We start from the raw sequence: 26,576 nt of genomic DNA, 5'->3' as shown, positions 1-26,576 counted from the left end.
TCCTCAGTCGTCCTGATTCATCTTAGTCCACGGGGATTAACAATACTGTTTTGGGGGGACAGTCCATGTTTGGCCACATGTGTGACTGAAATCTGAACAATGCTTCAGTGCAGTGAGATCTGTGCAAGATATGGGCAGTGTAATTGTGGCAGAGAAGCACAGCTGGAGAAGGATGCCTGTAGAACTCGTATGCATCTGCAAGACTTCAACCTTTATTCCCTGCATGCTGACTTCTATAAGTCAGCACCTTAAAAAACCTGATAAGCCTTATAAATTACATGCCTATAGCATGACATCAGTCCAGTGTAGCAGACCATTGAGACTAGTGGTTGTGGATTCCGAGTTTAAACAATGATAATATATTATATGATAAAGTATGTGAAAATTAGGTAATTAAGAGGTGTAGAAAAAATTATAAACCATATCTGGAAATGGGATATGCTTTCATCAGCAACTTTCATCCTCATTTATCACTTAGTACTAGTGGCAGAATTAGAATGGTTACTGCGGTTTTATAAGTGACATTAATCTTTTGCTCAACCCCCTAACCTTTCTATCCAGTAATAATTAAAATAGAAATCATAGGCTAGCCTTGCATGGTGGGGAAGATGTGAAATAATGTGATTCTGAATGATGTTGAGCACCAAGGGAACAGAGTAGTGCATGCAGGCCATGGAGGGCACTGGCACAACTCTGTAAAAGCTGCTTTTAAACAGTTGAACTAGGATGTATATAGGTGGTGTCTGCTGTGGGTGACAGATAAAGAATAATGTTGCAAGTGACATGTAGGCTGAACAGTTGTTATTACTTTTGAAAGTTGGATCTTTGCTTTTTAATCAGTGAGCTCACAGTATATAGGGGGGAAGCTCTTTGTGAACAAGAGGGCAGGGTTGCTTCTTCCGTAACTCAGTTATAACTGTTCAGTAAGAGGGCAAATTTAGAAAGTTCTTTTGACCTTGAATATAATTTGGTTGTTGTAAATTTCATTTTGATTTCTTGAATTTGAAATGTTTGTGGGATGATAGTGAGCAATTATGATCAATAAATATACACAACTATAACTCTTTAAAAAAAAAAAAAACTGCTTGTCTGTTAGGACAGCTTAGGCGAATTGCAGAGTTACATGAGTCACATGAGAAAGTTTAGTCTCAGCTACGTTTTTTTCTCATCGCCGAGTTTGTTGTTTGCATGTTTGAAATTTCACTTATGTAGATTTTTTTTTCCTTAATAGAGATGCATTGTACAAATAACTGCACCTTAATTGCTTTTTGAACACTAAGGTGTCTGGGCTTATTTTAGTTTAGAGCTTTGCGTTATTGGGCAAAAACCTGTGCGTATAACTTCTTAAAAGAGCCTTTTAGTGCCTAAGACCTATTTTTGAAACTATTATTTTGCTTAATGGTTTCACAGGAAGAGATCCTGAAAGTCCTATAAAATGTTGCTCGGAGAGCAGACTGCTGTGCATGACAAGCAAGTAGTAATAACGTTATAATCAAGGTTAAAAAAAAGCAAAAAATTGCTGTGTAAGCTAAATCAGGTTCTTGAGGGTTTTAAAACATACGTACACACACGCACATATATATGTATGTGTGAATACATTTTATATATGTGTGTGTATATAAAAACCCATACTCTTAATAGATGCAAAGAAAGGAGGAGATGGGCACTCAGAACGCTGGGTGCAGTTAGAAGGTGGTTGCCTTCTACAACTTGCTCTTTTTACTTTTTTCTGAAGGCAAGTACTTGTGAGAAAGCTAGCATAAGTTTTGGGTGATGCACGGAGAACCTAGGAATGTAACACCTAGAGATGGCAAGGTTTGAAATGGAGATTGGTTCTGGCTGCTAGTGAAAGACCTTAAGAGCTTTTAGCTGCTTGTTTTAAGAGCTTCAGTCAAGATGATGCTTTAAACTCTTATTTGTTTTAAGAGAAAAAAAGTATATAATGATGTATTTAACATGTTTTATGTAGGCCAAAACATAAAATAAGTTCAGCTGGGCTAGCGTGATTTGTTCTTTGACATTGTCTGTGGCAGGAGTCTTTAGAAATAATTTCTAAATGCTGTTGCTGATGGAGGGACACTGGTGTGAGTGGGCCTCAGAGCTCTTATTGACGGTCCTCCACCTTTTCTGGCTTGGCTACTCATCTGACTCATTTCAGTGTAATCCTGAGATGTGTCTTGATGACAGGCTTCCCCTTGTTCTTGTCAGATGATATTGGTAAGATGATATCCTCAAATATTAACTAAATTAAAGGGAAATACTAACAAATCTAATGTCTAAAAATAAACAGAAAAAAATCAGATACTGAAGCAGCATTAAAAAATAATCTTTGGTAGTTTCATGCAGATTTGATCAGAAATTGAATGGGTGTGGCGGTATGCTTTTATTGTAGGGGCAAGGCGGCAGATAAAGCATGTTAGAGTTGTTAATGTCTGGCTATGCAGTGTGAGGATGTAAAAATAGGCACTCTTAGATGATGTATAGTACTGCGTAACATGGTAAATCTGTCTAGATAGGATGGTTTGATAGTGAAACATGTGCTGTGGTTTTATTACAGCTCATGGTAATGCAGTGTGAGTATCAACATCTGTAAGTTGAATGCAGGAAGTTACTAAGAAAAGCATCCTAAGAGTTCAATTCAGTTTAAAAACTTTTTCTACCTTGAGCTGAATTTAAAAAATTAATAAGTAGTTGATACCTCTCCCTTCAAAACCATAACAATTAAAGGTAGGTGTGTTTTTCCGTTTCTTTTTTTCTTTTTTCTGGACAGTCTATCATTAATCAGTAACGTTTCAGTTTGGTTTTACAAGTGTGACCTTCGGTAGCTTAGGAGCCTGGCTTGCCTTTACCATTGCATCGTTTTGGATGTTGTGGCAGCGTCAGCTTCTTACCGTTGACTAACGGTTAGATTAGAAGCGTGAATCTGAATTTACAGCTTTATGATCTCTGGCTGACGCCCAGTGTTTAGTCAGCATATGTTTGTATTTGTGTGCATGCCCATGGTTTACTGGAAAGGTGTAAATGGAGGTTTGGCAGGTTTGGTGTGACAAGCCTGGACCTGATTCAGTGGTAAGTACAAGCAGACAGAGATTTTACACTCTAGCTTATGTGTAGTGACTTAGTACCTATGCCTTATTTCACAGGAGCATCCCAGCATGAGTGATCGCTAAGAAGTGTCGTGGGTAAACGCAGAAGAAGGAAAAGGGGTTTAACAGTAAACAAATCTGAGGAGAGGGAGTAAATGTAGCCCTAAATGAACGTTGTGCTTCTGCTTTTACCTCTGCAGTGTGCATTCTAGTTCAGACCTCTCCTGTGGTTTCTCCATAGCAGTTTTATAACTTAGAGCAGCAGTGAAAGATGTGATTGCATTTGTTACCTGTAGGCATACCAGAGTTGGCTTTAATCTAGGTTGCTTGGGCTAGCTGCCCAAGTAAATGAACGCAAAGTGGGCTTGCGTGGCTGGGGCTGCCGCCTGTGCAGGTGCAACATCACTGCTGCTGTTACTTAACTAACTAGATCAAAGGGAATTCGGGCTTTGCATATGGTGTAGCCCCGCTTCAGTGGCAGCGTAGCCATACTCCGACCTACAGTAAAGAATGACAGAAGATCCCTGCTTCTCATACTGCAGTCCAGTGGTCCTCATACCAGTTCAGAGTCTGTCCTCATTCCTGACTTTTCGGAGGTGCTTCATCTTCCAGTAATTGCGATGAGAATGAATCACCTAGAGTAGCCTGCTTCAGCTGTGCTGAGACTCCATCTGTTGGAGACCCTTCACACGATTGGAGGGTAGCATTTTTGGAAATCTCTCTGATAGTACTTGCAGTTTCTTGGGTTCAGTGATGCTGTTTAAGGAACTCTATTTAAGACTAATTAGCAAATTTCTTTCTTCTCTACCATAGAAAGGAAATAGCAATTGTTTTGGATTTCCTCTGCCCCTCTCAAGTTTTCTCTGAACCTCAGTCTATAAGGTGCAGCTTTTATAACTAAGAAATAAACAAGACTAAGACTAAGAACTGAGGAATAACCAAGGCAGCTTTAATTTTTTTTTAATAGCTTCATTCTGAAGCACATACGAGAAAATTTCCCTCCCCGTCCATCTAGCATTTTTCAGTATAGCATGAGGGTCTTATATTTCTTGTTTCTCTTGCTTAATCCTTAGATATATGTGAAGTTTGGAAGGGCATGGCAAATTCTGTTTTCAGTCTTATTTCTTAGGAGGAAATAGCCCTAAGTACAGGCTAGTCGGAATTTTTCAGGCAGGTACTGTACTGCTAGAGACAGGTCACCTCCCTCTAGGGCTGGCAAGGTATCTCTGATGGCTGAAACACTTCAGCAATAGTGAAAAATGTTCAAAATGTCCAAGATACCAGATTTTGCAGGTTACTGCAGAGTCTCTGAAATTCTTTTCTGCAGGTCGTAATAATAGTGCAGATTTTGTTACAGAAACTTGCAGGCTTAGCACTTCCTTCCATTGGAAGGTTTTTGCTTTTTTTCTAACTTTCTTCACTGCTGAATATGATCCTTACGGTAGTTTAAACAAGCAGTTGGTTGTAAAAGAATCCAAAGTTGAGGGGGAAGGAAAGCTTAGTATGCATTAAATATGCAGATACTATGGGGATAAGTACCAAAAAATAAAATTAAAAAAATCCATACTATTTTTTTCAAATAGGAGACACGACTTCAGCTTTAAGCAATTTATCATCACGCAGGAGTTCATAGTATTGGTTCCGTGGCCGATTTCATGTGTAGGGATAGAGAAAATAAGGGAGGAAGAAAAATGTATACCATAAGCAATTACTGTAGCAGTTTTGTAAGAACACTGGCTAAAAAGTTATCAACCTAATGCCTGAATTTATAACTTACATTCATTTGGAAAATTGCAATGGCAGAAATATTCATCTCTTCTCCTGCACGCTGTCTTTGACCTTAGTTCTCCTTTAAAGCACAAATTTTACAGTTTTATATCTTCTATATATATCTTTCTACAGTAATGCTAGCTGGAATAAAAATAGCTTTGGTATTTGAACCATAGAAGCTAGAAAAATATATTTGCTCAAACTTGCATGGGCTCACAGCTTTTTATGTAAACGAGTTATATATGAGACAAAGCTCAGTCCGCTCTGCTAGAGCGCTCTCTGCACAGTCATGTGGCCAAACAGTTTTATTGTTTTGAATAGCATCAGCGCGGTTTCTCTAATCTTAAGCAGTATCACTGTTTGTGGACATGTATAGAATGTGCCTGTCCATAAAGCAGCAGAACAACACATATGCCTGATTTCCTGTATCGATAGGCTTAATTGAATCATGTGTAATACTGAGAAACTTTTCAGGGTTGAAAATAGATCGAAATATTCAGTGCTGAATAATTCGCCTGATGTAGAAAACATCCAGTCCCTCTTGAATTTAGAAGGTGATGAGCAGCTTTAAAACTTCTATTACTTGCAGAAATATATCGTTAGTGATCTAGATAGCAGCTCAAGTTTGAAAATTGTGGTTGTACTTCACAGTACACCTTGATGGTTTCCCAGTTCTGTGCAGGCAGTATTTGTTAGTTTTTAAAGTTGCTTAAGGAAAAGAAACAAAGACAAAAATCTAGGTTTGTAGTTCAAATGAATGCTAGCCTCCTTAGGTCTTTTAAGTAAGTGTTGAATTATTGCTTGCTTTGCAGAGAGCTTGCTATGTCTTGTGGTAATGTGTAAATGTCGTTTGCCAAATCACATGTCATACCATGAGCTTAATCATGCTAACACCGCTTGTTAATTGTTCATCTCCAAGCTTGGGCATAAATGCTGTTTGATTAGAGTCTGATTTTGCAGTCTGGTTGTAAATAAAGGTAACTACTGTCAAATAGCACCTAGTACTGCTTTCGTTAAAGGATGATTTATATAACATGACCTTTTTCTTTTTTTTTTTTTCTGCACAGATGATCATATGGTTGGAGAAAATGCTAGATAAAATAATTAGCATTTTCATAATATTTTTGTTAGTCATAGGAACCCTTCTGCTAGCCCTGCTCCTTACTGCAAAGGTAACGTGCCCTAAGAAATGTCATTATAGAACTCGTTTTAAAAGCTGAACGAAAGCTGCTAATGTTTGTGCAAAACTATGTAGCTTAAGGAATTTTTTGAGCTGTGTAGCAACTAAATGCTCTATAGTTGAATTTGTAACCGTTCTGACTGTTCATTTTCATTCTCTCTCTCTCTCTCTCTGTGTGTGTGTGTGTGTGTGTATATATATGTATATATAGAGGACAAAACAAATTTATAGACATTTAGAAATAGGGAATTTATTGCAGTAATATAGTTACTAGCTTATATATTAGAGTAATAGATTTGTTTTATGGCCAGTTAGTTTTCTTTTCAATGGCAGAACTGCTTATAATTTTTTCATTTCTAGTTTACTTTGCATCAGTAGCATATTTGCGAAATGCTTAAGGTGTATGTGTCTGTTTTGTGTAAGTGCCCATAATATCCTGATGGTATCATGTTTTGAGTTTAAATGTTCAGAGATTCATGATGAGGTTTTTCTTCTTTGATTTTTTGATTTGTGGATGGGATTTTTTTTGCTCACCAGAAGAGGTCACTCATATCATACGTGTTTTTTTTTTTTTGAACTATGTTCATACTTGAAATAGTTGATGGCAATTGAATGTTTTGCTTGAATACAGAACAAAAATCAGATGGGTTCTGATATCAGTCTCCTTTTTCCAAACTGTGGCATTAAAGAATGTAGAGTACTTAAAATTGAAAGCTTTAAAAGCTGTGAACATTCCTGCCTAAAGCTTCCCTGGATTTACCAAGGGAACGTTAAGATATTTATAAATGGTGTCTTTTATATCTCTCATTGAAGAATTAATTTGGTAAGGCATTTTGTAGCATGATTGATCGTGTTAGAGTTGAACGGTCACTAATTTTAACATTTCTTCGATCTGTGGCTCACAATGTATTTGAAACTGTGCTTTATTTTAGGGCTTGTCCTGGCAGCACAGTTGTACTGTTAGAATCTTCTCCACAGATGAGCTATAAATTACCATTTGCTGTTGCTAGTCACACTGTGTGTGACCAAAATTGTCAGAAGAGGCTAATGATTATTGTATTGACAGCTTTTCTGAGTTAATGGTGCTTCATTCTTCATAATGGGTTATCTGTGTTGTGAGAATTAATCTTTAAAATATCAAAACCTGTCTCCCCCCCCCCCCCCAAAGTCTTTTCTGAATGCAGAAAATGTTCTAGTTTGTATTACATAACGTTTTTTCCCTCTGTGTTTAATTTAGGTACATCAAGAGAGTGTTCACATGATTCAAGTCACAAGCAGCTTGATCAATGAAACAGTAGCCAGTCACCCTGAATGGGCAAAGTAAGAAAGCTAAAGTTAAGTGAATGTTATAGGGTGTACGAACAAGCTTGCAGGTGCTCTTATGCATAGTTTTCAATTTAAAAAGTCAATTTTAAAAGTGAACAGAAATGAGTGTTGCTGGCAGATGTAAAATCTGAACTCTCAGGCAGCGGCAGTGTTTGTGTCTCATTCTAGAGGAGTGTCATGTGGTTTCTCATCTGAGAACTGTTTGGACCTTGATTGGAAGCACATGTAGATCAAGCTCTCTAGTTAGTGCAGAGAATAAAGAGTTTAATACTCTTCCTGTTATCTGGGGGGTGAAGAGAAAGTAATAGGAACGCTCTAGTAGATTGTGATATGAGAGCAGAGTTATTTTTAAAATGTAGAGAGCTGGCTGCAGAATGTCTTGGAGGGAACAGAAGTAGTGGAAGACCACCTCCTGGAGCGGACTGGAAGAGTTCAAGGGTGGAAAGAGTGTTTAGCCTGGAGAAGAGAAGACTGAGAGGACGTCTGATCAATGTGTACAAATCCGAAGGGAGGGTGTCAAGAGAATGGAGTCAGACTCTTCCCAGTGGTGCCAAGCCACAGGACAAGAGGCAATGAGCAGCAACTGAAATGCAGGCGGCTCTGTCTGAACATGAGGGAAGAACTTCTTTCCTGTGAGGGTGACTGAGCACTGGCGCAGGTTGCCTAGAGAGCTTGTGGAGTTGTCTTCGCTTGGAGATATTCAAAACCCGCCTGGACGTGATCCTGGGCAATGTACTCTAGGTGACCATGCTTGGGTGGGGGGGGGGGGAGGGGGTTGGACTAGATGATCTCCAGAGGTCCCTTCCAACCTCAACCATTCTGTGATTCTGTAATGGTGGATGGGGGAGAGCGTTGTGTGAACTGGTTGGAATAGGCTGTTTATGTTGAGAGGAGATGTGTATGCGATGGGAAGACTGTAGATTACCATGTATATAATGATTAAAGTGAACATCAAGGTAAATATTAAGGGATAGAGAAAATTATGAGAGAAATAAATGAACATAGAGAACTACTGAAGGCATACTGGTGGGCAAAGGACTGATTGTGAATAGTAGAGAGGGAATAGGCAAGACTGAAGAGTGTAATTTTGAAGGAGAGATGTTCAGGTTTGCTTTTTTTCTGCTTCAACTAAATAGACACTGAGTGAAGGTGAGTGCATGCACTTACCTGGAAAAAAAGATCGAGTCTCTTGGGCAAGAATGGTTGACTGTCAAGGGCACTTTCTAAACAAAGGCAATGATGGTTTAATAGCATTGAACAAAAGTGCACTTTTAATATAAGAGCAGGTGAAAATTTCCAAAATAGGACTAAAATGATATAGCTCATAAATGCTATAATAACATGTGCTTTAGCAATACTTAAGTAATCACAATCCAGAGCAGAGAAGACACTTAAAAATGCCTTTGTTTGTTTCTTCATGGCATCTCTTCTGTGGTTCAGCCTTTCCATTTTGCTGTAAGATGGAAACAAGAGCTAATGAAAATGGAAGTTTGACTGTCAGAGAAGCTTATGCATATAATGAAAATATTGGAGTACTAGCCAAGTAATTAGCAGAATTTAAGCCAAGTATTTGCCTTCAAATATGAAGTATCCAAAATGCTATCTTTTAATTCATTAGAAATAAGTATACCTCTTGTCAAATCCATCAAACTTTGGCTGACTTTCAGAGCTTGATGCTTACGCTACGTTTGGAGGTTAAGTGTCTGAAAGGTCTTGGGATTCTGATGTGAAACGCTTCTCCAAGGCTACACAGACAGAAAAGCTTCCCTTTTAACGTTCGCTCAGGTGAATGAAGGCAGAAGTTTCGGTTTCCGCATGCTTTCTTGTTTATGAAGGGCTGCGTCATTCCAACACGTGTCATTGAATCAAGACGTAGAAAGTGGAAGCAGAGAACCTATGCCCTATGTTCATAGGTGCTGAAATGCTGGCAAGTCAGTAGGAATTACTTGCAAGTGACATGAAGGTTCATTCTTCCTTAGCTCTGCAGAAATTTGAGAGCAGATAGTTTACTATGGGGACTTTGAAGTAACTGGTGCCTAAACCGGTTGCTTCATCCTGTTGCTTGCTCAGGGAAACCATATAGCAATTTGCATTTGGCTCGCGATTCGGAAGATTGTCTTTGCAACTAGAAAAGGAATGCTTCATATAATATTTTCAAAAAAACTAGATCAGTAGGAAAAGTTTTAGAACTCTATATAACACATCTATACAGACTGAGAAGCAAGTTATCTTTTTGGAAAAAGTTGAATTTAAGATACCAATTTTAAAGTTTTAGGAACCTTAGTGAATTGTTAATGCAATGACATACCCTAGATTGAATTGTACCTTGCTTGTTAAAAAGTCTGCTCTTTTTGACAGACAGAAGGAAAAACTGTAGTATGTTTATATGCACTTAATGGTAATTGTTTCAAAATGTTAATTTGTAATGTGTTTCAGGCATAATGAAATGGGTAAAATATGTACCAGATAATTTTGTTTCCCTTCTTTAAAAATAGCTGGCTCCCAGAAGCCCAGGTTATTCAGAAGGCACTCAATTCAGCAGCTAATAATGTATATCAATATGGCCGAGAATGGATTACACATAAGGTAAGACTGGAAAAAAACACCTTTCTTGTTTTGTTTTAGTGTTTTGATTTCTCTGCTTTATAAAAATAAATACATCTCTCTGTTCTTCGTGTGGTTAAATGTTTTGCTTAACAGATCTATTTTTTCCAGCGTTTAGTCTGTGAGTGAAGGAAGGGAAGATTTGGGAATCATGTCAATAGTCTTTCTGCTGGGAGGAGTGTTTTATTCTTAAGAGCCAAAAAAATCTATCGTCTTTTTAATGAGAGAGCCAGCCAAAAATAGATCAAATAAAGATGAGTAATTTTTTTTCATCTGTTAAAATATAGCTTTTTTTCTTACCACCAGTACTCTACTTTTCTCCATGGACCATGTATGGTAGATTGACTCTTGGTTAATATTTTTACGAGGCTTTGCCAAGATCCTTAATTATTTTGGTGTCTAGCACACATCTCAAATAATTTGACATACTTGCTCTAAAGAATACAAAGGATTTTGGATTAAGCGTTTTAGAGATGACACTGATTTTTCAGTGCAGAAAGAAGTCCTCATAGATTAATGTAACAAAGTTTTGAAGGTAAAATCTGCATGTTATGAACCCTAGTGTCTGAAGTATGTTGCATTTTGATATGTGGGGTTGTTTGTCATTAAAGACCTGGCTCAAAACCAAATAATTAATCTTATGTGAATCATCTAGCTTTGAGTTCATCTTTGGATAGTAGCTTCATTCTGTTCTATGTACTAAAAGATTTATATGTATTGTAGCTCCATAAGATTTTGGGAGAAAAAGTAAACAATACCGCTGTGATTGAAAAACAAGTGCTAGAGCTCTGGGACAGGCTTTATCATTCTTGGTTTGTGAAGGTGAGTAACTTACTTAAACGGTACCTGTACTAAGTATTATTTAGTGATTTGAGATATTTATGATAAATATACATTTCTGAGAAACAGATGAGCAGAACACTTGGAATGCCAAGTAAAGGTCATAATAACCACAAGCTGGTCAAAATTTCAAATGTGTAAGATAGGTCAATCTACAGTTACAGTTAAAATACAACAGATCTTTCTCTTAAGCAGTTGGTATCTTTTTATGTATGCCACTTAATTTATACTTTGTTCATGTCTGCATGCTTAGTATTTCATAGCTTATAGCTTTCTATTGAATTTCTGCCCTCTTGAAGGGTTAGAAAAAGGAAGCTAGTATTCTGCATGATTTGTGCAAATTTGGAATGATACATTGATTTGAAATTGTGAGAAAGAAATTGTCCTTTCACTTTAACAACTCTTTTGCAAATAGTACTGCCATTGTTATAATGGGTTCTGCACAGTGAGTTTTGAAAAGTTCATAGGATTGGAATGATTTCCATGCAGTTAGTGCTGTTAGCCTTTTAAAGGAAAAAACAAGCGATTCATTAGCCATGATGTAGTGGCAATATCAAAAGCCAAAACTCATACTCTTGAATTATTTCTCTATACTTAATACATTATTATTTGATTATTTAACACTTTTATTGATATGGTCACTTGTAAAGTACTTTTTACAAGTACAAAGTAAAGTACAAAGAGATTTTCATATTGGAAGAGGTAAGAGTTTCAGTGTAGTGGTTAAAGTAGTAGGGGAAAAAAATCAATCATTTCTTCTGGCAAGCTAATGTTCTGGAAGAGCGTGTGATTTGGAAAGTGCAGTAGCAAACAGTGGCAGGTTACAGACAACATTTTTATTTTACTGAATTTTGTTTTCAACAATTAGTTTAAAAGGTCCTTTCGTAAATAAAAGTAAGAGGTAGCAGTGGACTTCAGTGTTACTGAATATTTACTAATTAAAAACCGAAGTGAAAAAAAGGGGAAGGCCAAGAGAAGAGTTGTTACATGCTGTGGATCACCAGAGATTAGAGCCCTATTGAGGAATATGGGAGTGCTGAGGAGAAATTAAAGCTGTATCTAGAATACACTTTTCTGGCCTTGAGTATTCAAGACTATTTGGTGTTAAATGCCTGACCAAGAAAAGCCCCTACTTTTGATATAGCTGTACTGGTAAACCTATACCTGTACTAATATAGTCTGCTTATCAGATAGACCATGTCACTGTATTGTGTCAGCAGGGCTTTGTGTTGCTCCATATGTGCAAGAATACTTTGCTAGTGCAGCATACAGCACAGACTGTCTCTGCTAGTATGTGTGATTGCTTTCCTGCAGTTATTATTTGAGGGAACACTGTGAGGCTTCTGTCCTCTAGGTGCTCTTTTGTTAGAGGAACAGCTTTCCTAGCAGTCAAAATGGCAGAAAGAGCTGCAGGTACAAACTGATGCTTGCTGTATCTGGTCCTGCACTCTGTTCCTGGGGCTACTGTTTGCGCACTGGGGACCTTGTCTTACCATTGGCATGCTAGGGTGCAACTGCTTATCAGCTGGCTGCAGGTAACTGCTCTAGAGTCCATTTCTAGTCTTGCACCTTCTATCCCACCCTATATCCATCTTGAAATGTCATATGTGGGTACTTGTCACCTGGCTAACTCCTTCTGTAGTATTGCCAGAACTTTTGTGTGGTCATTCAGAGTATCTGAAAACTAGTAAGGTAGATATGATTCCAGTGTACAGGACATCTCTACCATGTCTAACTGTCTCTCAGTATGGTTTTCAAGCTCCTAACTGTTTTGGTTGTTTGAGCATAATAACAAAACTTCATTTTTTTGAGGCCTGCATAGCACTGGTTTAATCTGCAGGTGATTGGAAGAACCATGCTCAGCTGGTACTCTTCCATTGAAAGTTGCAGAATACATCTATGAATTGGAGGAGTTGCCAACAAAGTGTGGATTCTTCCACTAACTGCAACTGTCTGAGCAGATCAGTAGATAGCAGATAGTGTCTATTTTGGAGAGTCTTAGAGATGGTGCAAGAGATTAATTGCTGTTGGGCCTGGTTACATGTACCCGATGGGTTGATTAGAGTAAAATAACAACAGAATAATGAATTGCATCAAAGATGGTTGCATAACTCTACATTCAATGCATCTCCTTCAAGGAGAAGAATCTTGTCTTGCTAGTTCATTAAGGGTTTGGTTTTTTTTGGTTGGTTCAGTTTTTTTAAGATCTATTGCATTCGCTAAAGTAAAAGCGGTTGACAGTTTCCTTGGTGCTCTCAATTATATTTGATCAACACCTAAGGTCCTAGGTGGTACAACAGTACAGCTGATGAAGGACAAAGAACTCAAAAATTAGTAGGAATGTAGCAAACTTTGTAAATGACACGCAATTCTTCTGTTTATTGACTAGAGAAGTCTTTGAAGAGAAGATAGAACTAGAAAACAGAAAATAGGTACCTGATAAAGTTGACAAAAAGAAAGGACCTATGGGAGGGAAATTCCTGACTAATCGCGTGTTTCTGCTCTAAATAAACTGTTAGCTCAAGAGAGACACCTCTCTGTTGCTGTGGACTATTGAAGTACTTTGTGCATCGTAAGGTGTAATAATGCATGAAGGGAGAATTGGTAATAAACTTCTAGAAAATACAATGCTCTTACATGAATCGGTGAGGTGACTTCTCCTGGAATAATACTTGCTATAGGTGTCAATAAGGGTTCTGTCATTTTGGATGAGTGATCGTAGCGTTAAAAGTTCTGGAGAATCCTAAGAAAAGGAGCAGGATGCTTATGGAAATTTCAGAATTCAGAACTTAAGAAGGTCTTTTACTATAAAAGTTTAGAACGAGCGCTGATGTAATCAACAGGTTGGCCAACATCTGCTTACAGTAGAATTTTGGCATCGGTCTCTGAAATATTTGTCTCAGTCCCAGACTGAGTCTGATGGTCCCATGCTAAACTAGATGATGATCAGGTGTGAGCCAGTGGCAACTTTGGACAATGGGCAACTTCATAGGTTACAGCTACTTAGGGAGGTAGCTGTCGTGTTTATGGCCGTTTCCTCTTGTCTTGCTGTGGTTGCAATTATAATGCTGTGTTGCCAGGAGAAGTCCTCTGTGTTTCCAGTTTAGCTTTCTGGTTTTGCATGACTGAACTTTGTTGGTGAAGTAGACACTAGTCGTGAGAAAACTAGTTGTTTTGACTTGTCGCCTTTTTTCCGTTGTGGATTGTATTGAAAAAAGTTAAATGTTGCTAACAGTGAATTGTGTAGGCATAGCTGAAATCATTTCCTGTGTACTTTCATAAGGAGCAAAATTACTATAGTCATCTTAGTCAAGCTGTAACGCTAATGTTTAACTGAGATGAATCAGTACGATATACAAAACTAACTATATGGGAAACTTTAACTATAGTTTTCTGTCAGCTTTAATTTTTCAAGTGTACAGAGAAAGACTTTCTTACCTCCAGGTATTCTTGAAAATGCAAATAAAAGCAGCTCTAACTGTATGCATATGTATATATATATTTTTTAATGTATGTTGTACGTGTTCTTCATCAAGAAAACCCTGGTCTTTGACTCTTTTGTTTCTGTATATTGCTCAGAAGTCTGGTATCTTTAAATCTTTGTCTCTTTTCAAGAACATAACACATTCTGGAAGACACAAAGGACACAAATGGCATATAAACCGTCAGAACAGCTGGCTTGGTGATATTCTGGACTGGCAAGATGTTGCATCGTTTGTTCATGATAACATCGAGACGTTTCTTTCGGTATGTGTTGTATATCTTTAATTAACAAAGTGGTCTCATTTTAACGGATGCTAATTCCTCCTTTGATTACCACTGCGGTTATTTTAAAATAGCATTCAAATACATGGAAAATTATGGAAGCAGTGTTAGTGTTACTTACATTACTGAAGTAATTATTGTAAATCTACTTAAAATACCATCGTGCAACCAAGCAAAATCAATTGTGATGAGGAAACCCTTCTGATTTCAGCATCTGCATTAATATTAGCTTGCCAAACTTCTCTTCCCAACTGAGACTGTTACTGTAGCGTTTCCTGTGTGTTGATTTTAAATATTTCATTTTCTGTATTCCCCTCTTCTATTTCTTGGAGGTTATTAGTAAGGAATTTCTCTTGTTTCATCTATCTTTTCTAGAAATTGTGATATTTACCAAAAAACGAGGCTGAATAAAATTTGGCAAATTGTATGCCTAGTACATAGTTAATGGCATTTATCTAAATCAAAATTAAAAAAAATCAATTTGTCGAAGTTACAATTGAGGAAATTATTGATCAAGAGGTGATGAGAAAGATATATACCTTCTTTTAGAGTCTTTTTTCCACAAATTATTATTCATTGGATTGACAGCAGTTTATTTCTTTTTGTGAAAGTTCTATGGAGAATGAAATTAATATTTTACACTATGTGAATCCCTGAATTAATGCACTGGACCTTTCACCTCATGAGGAGGAAAAAAGGATTGAAATTGATCCAAACTAAAGCAACTGAAGTTCTCTTTAAAAAAAAAAAAAAAAAAGAAAAAAAAGAAAAAAGAAAAAAAGTCTGAAATTCTTAACCTACAGAATCAATGACGCAGTTCCTCTCTGACTTGAGCTGCTGTTATAAAACAAAAATATCTTCAGGTTAATATTTATCTGTTTTGGAAGAATAGTATTTATATCTAGCCTGCAACACAGTATTGCTGTGGGTGCAATTTAAGCTAGTATTTACATCGAGGCTGGTCTCGATTTTGACTAATCGGCATCTCTTTGTTCTGTTCTCCCTGAACTGCTGCCTAAAAGGTTACGTATCCTGTTGTAAAAGAAACGTGAGTCAGGAAGTTAAGAGAAGCTTCTCATTCTGGTGAACCTTTTTTCAGTTAATAGTGAAAATCTGCTTAATCCTTTCTCAAAGTTGACTATGCAAGTTTGAGGCACAATGAGTAAAAATGCTTAACCCATCATTTGAAATCAATATGCAGTTTCCTTCTAGGCAAGAGAGATAGAGGAGAAACTACATGATAAGTTCAAGACCCGTTACTTACAGCATTGCCGCAGGGTGCTCAAAAACCATGACAGGAAGTGTGCTGTAGTAATCTAAATAGAGTAGAATAATGGAGGAAATAATGAAAAGAGAAGAAATAGTTAAGATTGAAATACAGTAATATTGAAAACTTTCATGCAGCCAGCATACTTTACTTCTCAAAAATCTGCTTTAGAAGTACAGCAAAAAATGCCGGTGTTTGGCTTGCTTTCCTGTTTATATCCATGATCTCATTATTACTCATCTGTTGTGGGGAAACACCTATCTTTTTTCTGCGTACACTCGTGTCCATAATGACATGGGTATAGTATAAAACTTAACTCCCGATTTCATGATCTGGCTTGTTTGTACACGGTATTGCGCTCTCTGATGTTTCAGATTAAAACTGATGAAAATCTAATTTGTGTGCTTATCTGGGTTATTAAAACTTGGATGTGAAAAGATCAGAGTAATTCTAACTTAAATCTGATGTTTCTAAGCAAGTTGTTTCATCTGTCCTGGGATACAATGGAAACTTTCTGGATTTACTTTTTTATCAGATAATGAAAATCTTTCAATCGGTGTTTTGAAGCGCAACAGTGAATTGTTAGAATTAGTGATAGTATAATGGCTTTCTAAACTGGGAAGGGTCAACAGTGTTTGGTGTCATATTGCAATTATTAGCAGATAAGCTGTTTTCTAGTCATGAAAATCATAGCAAGTGTTCATCCCCTTTAGTTAAGGAGAAGGAGCCTTTGCTGAAAGGAAAATGATAAAAGAAAGCATTTCACTTTAGGGTTTTTCTCATAGTAGAAGGGACTTCCATATTAGAGATGAAACCATAGAATTAAATAATCACTGGTATAGCGATGCTGAGGAATTACTGGCGTTTGTTTCATTTGCAACGTTATGCATTGATTCAGTAGTTTAACTATGAATATCATATAAAGCACAGAAGACTTCAATAGCCTGCTTAAAATGTGCTGTTCGTTACTGCAGTTATATTTAGCTCCAGTTTGATGTAGTTAGACCTTAATTATTTTAAAGTAATTTGCTGTATAAACATGTAAATTGCCCAAAGATCAGCTTTCTTTTTCTAAAAGTTTTGGTGTTAGCAGTCTTGCTGCCTTTCAACTTTGAATTTTTTTGTAGTATCCAGTAGGAGCAGTAGTATCATAACCCATTTTTTTCCATTGACGCGTTTTTAAAGAGGGGGTTGTCTTATCCTGTACTTGATTTGGAGAGGGAGCTAAAAGGGAACTCACTTCTCCACTTCTACCTCAAATTTTGCACCTCACTTTATATCCTAAGGTAGTTTTTTCAGGTGAATGAAATAAGCAATATGTAGCTGGACTGTGAAGATTTAATTTCTGAAAAATGAAAAAGCCTCACTTCTTCCCCATTCATCTGCTTTTCAGCTTCTTTTTCCTCCACTTCTTGAAGGCTTAAAACCTTGAAAAAGTAAATTGTTGCTGGCTACATCTGTGAGTGATCACTCAAAACTCCCTTGATGGTATGTGAGACATTGCTCATGTCTCCTGAAATTGATCTTCTTGCTTCTTTCCCAAGACTATTTATCATTCCACCGGCAGCTAGTATCTCATTCAGAGATTTCGCAGACGGGAAGACAGAAGACCTTCCATTAAAGCATACGCTGTGAGCTTCAGCTCCGTTGGGTTTCTCTATCTGTGCCTTTAGCATGACTGATGTGTGTGTTCCAAGTCAAGTCAGGCTGGCCTCTAATTTCAGTTTCTCAAACATTTCGATGAGTTACCGCATATCCTAATGTTTACTCTGGCCCTGAGAACTTCTTCAAGTAATCACCTAACTGCAGTCTGTTTTTCAGTAATAATTCAAATCTCATATATTTTTTCCTAGTAAGGAAAACATTGGGGTGGGGTGTTCTTTTCATAATGCATGCCAGTTTTCTGGGGGCAAGTTATATTCAACCTGATGCATATTGTTGGAGGAGTTGTTTGCTTTACCTTCAGAAAGCCAGAGACATGATTCGGGGGCATAGTTCTGTTTTTGTTGCTATTTTGCCTCTTTCATGTGCAGGTCAAGCAAAGTTTCTCCCTTTCCCCCTTCTACTCCCCCATAGGCTTTTCAGCCCTGAAGGTTAGCTCAGAACTTTCCTTGTAGGCATTTATTTTGAAATCAGCTTTTATTTGAAGCAGGAAGTCTTTAATTTTATGCATAATGTATTATTCTTCAAAGATCATTACATGTCTTTTACTTTAAAGATTTATTGACTTGTTTTGTTGTCGTTGCTGAGTTGTTAGGATGATGATTCATCTTTTTGTAAGAAGAAAAGAAAAAATTTGCAAGGGACATGCAAGGATAAGTTATTTTTTCCTAATATCTTTTTCTGTGTTCAGTTTTATTCCATTTATAAAACTGTTATTTATGTAATGCTCACTGAATTAGGTACTTACCTGGCCTACAGAAGTTTGCTGACTTAAAATTCTCAGAAAGTAACCTTTTTCTTTTTCTTTTTCTTTTTTTTTTTTTTTTTGGTCAAGTGCCTTTTAAACGATTGCTTTCAGATATTGGTCATTTCATTTAAAGTTTCTTACATTGTAGCACTAGGACACCTTAGATGCTGAAGAGCACTAAGTGCAATTTTGATGGCTTGGCTCTTACAAATTGGAAAGACAACAAACTCATGCAGACTGACACATCAGTGTTCACGCAGCCCTGTCGCTGCCCCTTCCACAAGGGAGTCTTGAATTCTGTACAGCCTCATAGTGTTTTTTAACACTGATTTGTTAAGGCTATTTATAAAGCAGTGTTTTGGGGAAAGAGGTGTGTTCAGTTATTATATGATAACTATGAAAGTACTACTCTTGCATACGTATAATAGCTAGCTCAACAACTCTGATGAATGACTTTGGCTATCAGGGATGTTCATCTAGTAGAACCATTTCCAGTTTTGAATGGGCCACCTGATTGCTGTGTTGAGACTAACTGCAGTGTTATGCTCCTGGTTGTCAGCCTGAGGGAAACTGTTAAACAAATACAGCTTAGGCTGGAGGAACATACTATCTTAAAGAAGCTTTCCCAGTATCCCTGCCTTCCCTGAGCTCCTGCCAGAAGTAAGCTCTCTTGGAATGTGCCCCTGCCATTGCAAACTCCCTGCCAATAGCAGCTCTGCTAACTTGTTGCTCTTGAATGTGTGTCTGTGTGTCGGCTGAGGGAATTAAAGATTGCCTTGAGTGTTTAGAAGATTAATGTCAGGCTGCTTTTAAGGTTTAAAACAAAACTTTACAAGACTGACTTTAATTAACAACACATTTCATGCTTATGGTTAGTCTTTCATTTTAGTAGTCATTATCACTACATATTCAAAGTAGTTAGATCTTAACAGTCACGTCCTACATTAGGTGTGAGTATACAATACTGTCATGTTCATGGTGTGTAGTTAGCACTGATAGCCACTCTCCTTGATGGTCTGAGTCGCAGAAGTCAAAGTGATCAGGCTCGACTCAAGAGCTCTTCAATAAGGAAAGCTGAAACTGCAGTATGCATCTTCTTTCTCCCTTCCTCCTTCCCCTAAATTAGGGATCTTGTGCTTCTATAAAGTGGCTTTGTTTCTAAACAACTCCCAGGCTTTAGCCTCAGCCCTGAACTACAAACTATGTGATTCTTGGAGGGGCGTTACTTTTCCAGTGAACTCTCTGTGGTTCCAGGGCCTCTGTTTCCAACCTCTGCCGTTATTTTCAAGTCCTTTGCTGTTGTTCTGTGATTAAACTCCACACTGTAAAAGACCTGTGGCTCTGAGCTCTGGTTCACACAGAAGTTCTGGTAACAGACCTAAATGTCTGAGATTGAGGCCTTGCACAGTTAGCATAAAGCTTGTGGTCTGTTATTAGCCGTGGCAGTACTGTTCTTACTGGGCCACTCAGTGCAAAGGCACTTATGCAGTTATGCTATTTTAGTGTACTTATGTTTGTATTCAAAACAAGCCAAAATTATAAGTCGGCTTAGGGTTTTTTCTTTTATTGGTGAACAGGCCTCTGCTTTAGCTGCCGACTGTGCTCTCAAAAAATCACTGGCCTCTTTGTGTACAGTCTCCAGAGTATAAAGCACATCACCTAAGTTACCTGGTGACTGCATGAAGTTAGACCATTGCTGCACCCTCAGAATGAAGCCTCAATCTGTAGAGGAAAGAAGTGGACAGGTACCAATGGGAAGATGTTTTTCAATAAAATGTCCTCTTCGCTTCTAGGCTCACTTGATTTCTCAAGGAAGACTAATAGAAGCAGTTCAAAAGATAAGCCTTAAATAAAATTCATAACTGTCATTGAGTAATAAGAAGCGTGGACTAACTAGAGCTTCTTGTTCTCTAATACATGTTGTAATTTCCTGTCAAATCCCCCAGGGGCTGTTCCCTCCCAAATTTATAATTAATGAATTACCTTGTACACGTGTCTTGCTCTGTTCCAGAGGAGGTGATTATGTGACTTGCATTCCTTTGCACTGCAAATGCCAGCTACTTTCTTTTTTTTTTTTTTTTCTCCTCTCAAGTCTAATTGATTAAGGTATTTGTTAAACCCAGAGTAACTGCTTTTAGTTTTTAAGCCTTCGCTTTCTGCTTTGGGCCTCAAGAAGGGCTTTTGTGGCAAAGCTTTTACAATTTTTCCAGTTATACCAGTTAAATAGAAGGTATGACTTTTCCCTTCTAACCTTTCTCCTTTACATCTTTGGATTGCTTTGGCTAATACATTCTCTGCATTCCCTCCGAATGAAATATTTGTGATGAAACTATTGCCTGTTGCTTTTAGGATGTTTCCACGTGCCTTCCTGTACTTTACATCCTTCCTGTCTCCTCAAGGTGCTGATCTGTTCAGACTGTTGCTTCTGCATCAATACATAAACTAATTTCACTGTACTGAGTATTCAGTGTTTAAAAGCATGTCTTGAAACCACTCTGTAACTAATAAGCAATCAGTGCCCCAAAGCACTAAGGAATTTAATAGGTTGTCTAGCATTGTTTAGTTTAAATTTTCTGTAACTGCTCGACTTACTGTTCTATCTCTATGCGAAATCACAACTTGAGTAGTTGTCTGTAGATATTACAAAAATCTCATTAACAAAACATATTTTTAAAGCAAATTAATATATTACTTGATTTAAAGCTGTTCTCAGATTTATTTCTGCCTTGCGATGTTGCTTCTTGTTCTATGTGATTTAGCATTTCCATTGCAAAAGATGAGTTTTCTTTCCCAAGACAAGATCTGCTCACAATTGATGGCAATGCTAATCACAATAAACAAATGTCACCACATCTGTAAGTTCTCAAATTTTACATAATGAAGCAATTCTGAGCATTGGGAGAGAGAACCCCAAACCTTGTAACCATCTAGCTAGAAACTTGTCTTTGGCAAAGTAGAAGTTTTCACTTAATATTACCTGCTGTAACTTTGGGATGAGGGAGGGAGACAGTAGTTTAAATCCCTTCTTTGTAAGGCATGACGGAGAGGAATTGCTTTGCAAGCAGTTTTTTGTTTTACCTGATACCTTGTGGTGCCTGACTTTGTCTTCTCTTTCCCCCCTGCCACTAGATTCTGGAGTCTCTGTGGATAGTGATGAGTCGCAATGTGAGCCTCTTGTTTACTACTGTAACAACGTTAGTGACAATTCTCTTCCATAGCGGGACAGCTCTTCTCAATTTCGTGCTCTCAGTGGTAAGTAGCATGCCACAGGTTTACACTCTCCCTTTTACTGAAGGAACCTAATTGCATGTGTTGCAACAGTGAAAATCAAACCTGACTGAAAACATCCTCTAGAATGATCTAATACCTAAATTCTTTAAGATTCCATAACTTCCAAGTCTGTTGTTTGGGGCCATTAAAGGCAAAGGAACAAGATTCGTATAACTTCCCACATTCAGGAGCTGGCAGTCTTCCATCTTTCTACTCATGGAAAACTCTTGCTCCTGGCCTTGAAGATCTTTAGATACTGAGCTGTAACTTGTGGTGTCCTATATCATAGCTGCAATCTAATACCAGGCCCTTATAAGCATATCTCTAAACAAGCTACTACTCTCAGAAGGGGAAAATTTTACAGGAAAATCTTACTAAGATTATTCCTTATACAAGCATTGCCTTATGTTCCCTTTTTTTAATGACATACTTTCAGCAAATCAGTGTGAGGAGGTTGTGGGTTTTTATTTTACCCTCTGTTAGCTCATTACAGAATGCTTCTTACACAAAGTTAATTCTTAGTAATATTATTGCATGCACTGAATAGCAGTTTCTGAAACCTTTCCTTTAAAGATGTTTTACTTCAAGCATATATTACTTCTTAGTGTGTTACGTGACCTCGCCATTTAGAGCTGCTTTTGTTTCTAAATCTAGCCACAGTTGTGTGGAAAAATAAAACTAAAGGTAATTTCTTTCTTACCATTTGCGGTGATAGTTGGTACTTAAACGTTCCCACTTGCACCCCCTCCCTAAAAACAGCAAAGACAAACAAACAAGAAACTGAAAGAATCTGTAATAGCTGGAACAGAGCTGGAGGCTTGTGATCACCTAGACCTCGGGCAGTGAGCTGAGTAGTATCAAGGGCTTTGGCTTGGGATTTTTTTTTTCGGTTTTAACTAAACAAACACTGATCTTGCAAACTTAACTGAAATCTGTCCTATAGAAATCTATGTCTATGTCATATAATCTATGTTTTTTTAGTGCAGAATTCAAAAATATTTGTAGAAAACAAGGCCTTCTACCAGTTTAACTTCCCAGCCTCTATTGATGCTTGCTCAGGAGGGAGGGTATAAAGCTGTAGAATTAAAATAATGGATACTGATATTTGAAAGCAGCTGTGTGCATCCTCTTCAATATTCAAGAAGGATAACAAAGGACCTAATTAAATTGCTGTCTTGAACTGAAGAAAATCACTGGCATTGAGTTTCGTTGTTCTGCAATTATCTTTCGGGTGGCAAAGAAAAAAAATAGTATCACAAGTGCATATTTCATTTCTTTTCTTCCTTAATCCAGTGCTTCACCCGTGATAGCATGTCGGAAATGATATCTGAGAAGTTAAGATACTTAAAAATGACTAGTTCACGTGCTAGTTGCAGATCATCTCAATCTACTAGATTCCACTTATAATTGATAAACACATACCGCTCAGAGACGAAATTTAGCTCTGAATGCCTAATGCCCTATACTGACTTGATTACGTGCTGCTGCTGAGATGCACAGTCCAGCCTTTTTGTTTGTCAGCAGGACCCTGCCACTTGCTGGGGCACTGTGCAGTCAAGCCAATTAGCAGAGCTCATTGGGATACTGCTGTCTAGGAATTCTCTTTAAGGGCAGATGCCCTAAAGGCTACTCTGTTCTCTCCAATCTCCTGGAGGTTGAACACGTCACTTTAAAATGGTCAAAGAGCTTTCCCCACCAGAATACATCAATGCTACAGTCTTATTTCTTGAATTTGTCCACAAGCTTCTATTTTGCACTAATAGTGATTCTACATATGTAGAAAAGATTTGGTCTAATAGATGTATTCTGCCAGTGTAGGTTCTTTCTATAGGTTCTTGATAATGGCAGACTTCCAAAACCCAACAGCAGAGTTGGTAAATGAGAAATACTTCAGCTTTTAAGAAATAAGCCCCCCCCCCCCCCCAAAAAAAAAAAAATCACCCATCAACTTAACATCCTGTTAACTGTTCTTTAAAAATGTCAGTATAAAGGGATGGGCTTGCCTCCATTTGTACAGAAAATGTCATGTAGAAGGGCTAATGTTTGAGTTGCCTCTTTGGGAAACATTTAAAGTTTGCATGTCTACCTGAATAGTATTTGTTACAGTGCATGTGTTTGCATTGCATGTTTCCTAGGCCTTTTTTGTCTAGTCAGTATCATTGTTTGTCTTATTTATGGCACAATCTTTCACAAAGATTCTTGCTGCAAAAAGAAAACAATTTTTTGTAAAACACAAAAACATAATGAAACTTGTTTTAGTAGTGTTTAGTGAGGATTTGTTAATGGCTTATGACTGAAAAAGAAAAAATTCAAGTTTAGGATATACAGTAAATAGACCAAACTAAATAAAGATTAATACAGCCCATTATTTGGGACAATAGGTAAATGAAAATGTTAGCTGTTATGAGAGTTTAGGAGAGCTAATTTGCCTGACTTTCAAGTACTTTTTAGCATAACTTTAATTGAATCCCAGATACCTTTTTTTCCTGTGTAACACTGAATTCCTGCAGAAATAGTATTACTGCTTCTTAGTTTTTCCCTTTATTTTCTTTCTTTTTCCCTGCAGCAACAGCTTGATATAATAAGGAGAGAAAAATCCAGATGTGACTCTACAGTAGATCCCTGTGATTTTCTTAACTTTTGCTATGTGCATCATTAGTGAATCCCACATGGGATTATATCATTGCTAGATTTACCTTCTATTCATTTGACTTCCTTTAGAGCTAAAGAAAAAAATTGTCCCAGTGAGGTGAAGAGCAGAAGTAACCTTTTCAGTTCTTGTTCTTCCAGGGTCACAAGGCATACCTAAATCTTTTGCTGTAGTAAGACTTTTTTTTCAGTAACCTGCTTTTCAAGAGTGGATATCGTTAAGAATTTACTACTACTTTAAGCAGAGATTCAGCTTGCGCTGCTGTTTCCTACTCTCTTCGGGAAAGTCTTGAATAGTTCCCTGTTTCCCAGGAAAACCCTCACTAGTTTCTAATGAGGAGGAAAAAAAGCTTTTATACAGAATTCATTTTAATGTGAAGGTAAAGAGTTTCAGAGTTTGTGATGGTTCTAAATTAGTTGTTGCTGCATCTTTGATTGCTTCCTGGCCCGATATCCTCCCCCTGTTCTCCCTTCGTTTAATGCAGTTTTGGAATAGGAGTCTTTACATTTTGAATGCAATGAACCCTAAAGTTAGCTGGACAGCATTTCAGCATGTTTTGTGTGTTGCTCTGGTCCAGCAGTGCCAGTTGAAAAAGCTGATTTCAGTCCACATTTACTCTTTTTGCATAAAAATTAAAATAGTGAATTTTATTTTGACGAACGATTTTAAAAAACACTTTAAAACATGGAAATGTGGGACACTTTGTTCAGAACCTTGATTTTGAAAAATACGTCTTCTGTTAAAATATTTCCATATAAAATGTGTAGCATACCTCTCCCACAATCAGCTAAGACTTTTTAAAAAAAAAAAAAAATCCTCAACGCACACCTGAACACCAATCATTAGTTACCAGCGTGCCGCTTCTATTTTACTTCTGTTTGGAGTGCGTGTTCATATCTGCACATGTGTATGCACAATTTCTAGTATTTTCCTGTCCTTTCTCTACAATAAGAGGAAACTTGAAACCAGAAAGGACTCCTAACCTAAACAGACACTCAGTTCTTAACCCAAATACATCTGTTTCCTTGCTTATATAAGGTGAAAGTGAAGATGGTTGTCCTTTTGTGAATAAAAGCATCCTCTCACCTTGTCATCGGTGGCACAGGTACTTCCTACTTAGTAACAGATTACACAAGCTTAATTTGCACAGCTTTTAGGGTAAAACTGAGCAAGAATGTCTTCAGCTTGTATTCTGTTAATGATCAGAAGAGAAAAGCTGCATTTGGCAGAGGGTCATCTGCAGTCCTCAGGGAAATATGGAATTTTTTAATGCTTAAAAAAAACCACAAACACCCACCTACCCACCACTTGTCAAGAATGAAGCTTGTGGACAGCAGATACAGAACCATTTCCAAGTCTATCGACCTGACACACAAGCAATTAAGCCGTGTGTTTCTTGATACACATGGAAATGCTGAATTACAATTGTAACATAGTATTTGCCAGTAGCTCTCTCCTTGAATTCAGTCTCTTTTCCCCTTCAAATGAGAGCATTAAAAGTTTCAGGTTTTGGGAGGATAGCTTAAATTCTACAGCAAGAAATAGTAATCCATCACGTGTTTAAAAATGAAAAGAGCTTATTTCATAGTCTTTGGTGACTCCTTAGAGTCATCCCTGCAATCTTGAATTGCTGGTTAGGAAACAATTTACGTAATGTCTGATATCTTTATGCCCTCTAAAATGAGTCTGAGAATTTTAAAAGTTCAGTAGACATGGGGAAAGAAACATCTTTTTGCTGTTGAATGTACTATTGAGACTATTCTGCTTGTTGAAAGAAGGAGCAAGCCACTTAATGTCAAATTATTATATTCTGTGACTTGTACTTTGTATTTCTGTGCGTAGAGTACTGAAACATGTATGTTCATTTCTCAACTGCAATCTAACTTGATCTAAGATGCAATTGATTTTGCGTAGTGCTATAGTTACGTGCATCTCATCTTAACAGGAATCGAGTAAGCTCTGCATCCTTTCATAGCTTTTAGTTCAGTTAACATCATTTTGTTCCATGGCTGTTCATCCCAGCTGTCACGGGCTTTGGTGGTGCAGGTGGGTATGTCTATGTTGGTGTACCTATTACTCCCTGAGAAGGCAAGTTTCTTCTGCGAAAACAGGGGAGGTACTGCTTTTCCAGTCAATGCAAGCGCTGTGCTCGTTGTCGTTTGAACTGCTCCCCAGCTCTTGCTCATAGCCTGCCTTAAGTCAGTCCTGTATGTTACTCCTACCACAGGGGATGAAACTCTGCCTGATGGCTGCAGTTAATTTGTTTATTCCCCAGCTGCCATATTCGTTAAGAAGGGCAATATCTTCAGAAGCTAACGGGGCTGTCCTAATAAAACAAGATCCAGTGGAGCTGTTTTTCACTTTGCTTTTTGTGAGCATCAGGATGAGAGGTTATTTTATTTACAGCA

General features: G+C 37.6%; 1 protein-coding gene across 5 annotated transcripts in view; it reads left to right on the top strand.

Moving 5' to 3' along the window:
- TMEM245 (transmembrane protein 245) overlaps positions 1-26,576 on the top strand; it is an 85,545-nt gene that overhangs the window by 27,823 nt on the left and 31,146 nt on the right. For 4 of the 5 annotated variants that reach the window (XR_011139810.1, XM_068936190.1, XM_068936189.1 and 1 more), the window contains 6 exons: positions 5,924-6,028; positions 7,274-7,356; positions 9,858-9,948; positions 10,690-10,788; positions 14,422-14,553; positions 21,378-21,500. Coding sequence is in view for 4 of the 5 variants with exons in the window: in XM_068936190.1 (XP_068792291.1) it covers positions 5,924-6,028; positions 7,274-7,356; positions 9,858-9,948; positions 10,690-10,788; positions 14,422-14,553; positions 21,378-21,500 (633 nt within the window). In the remaining variant the exon portion in view is untranslated. The remainder of the gene's footprint in view (positions 1-5,923; positions 6,029-7,273; positions 7,357-9,857; positions 9,949-10,689; positions 10,789-14,421; positions 14,554-21,377; positions 21,501-26,576) is intronic. The other variant, XM_068936191.1, reaches the window with a different exon arrangement.

The sequence above is a fragment of the Struthio camelus genome, chromosome 2 (assembly GCF_040807025.1).
Source record: "Struthio camelus isolate bStrCam1 chromosome 2, bStrCam1.hap1, whole genome shotgun sequence".
NCBI classification, from domain to species: domain Eukaryota; kingdom Metazoa; phylum Chordata; class Aves; order Struthioniformes; family Struthionidae; genus Struthio; species Struthio camelus.
This window is presented reverse-complemented; position numbering and strand designations above follow the sequence as displayed.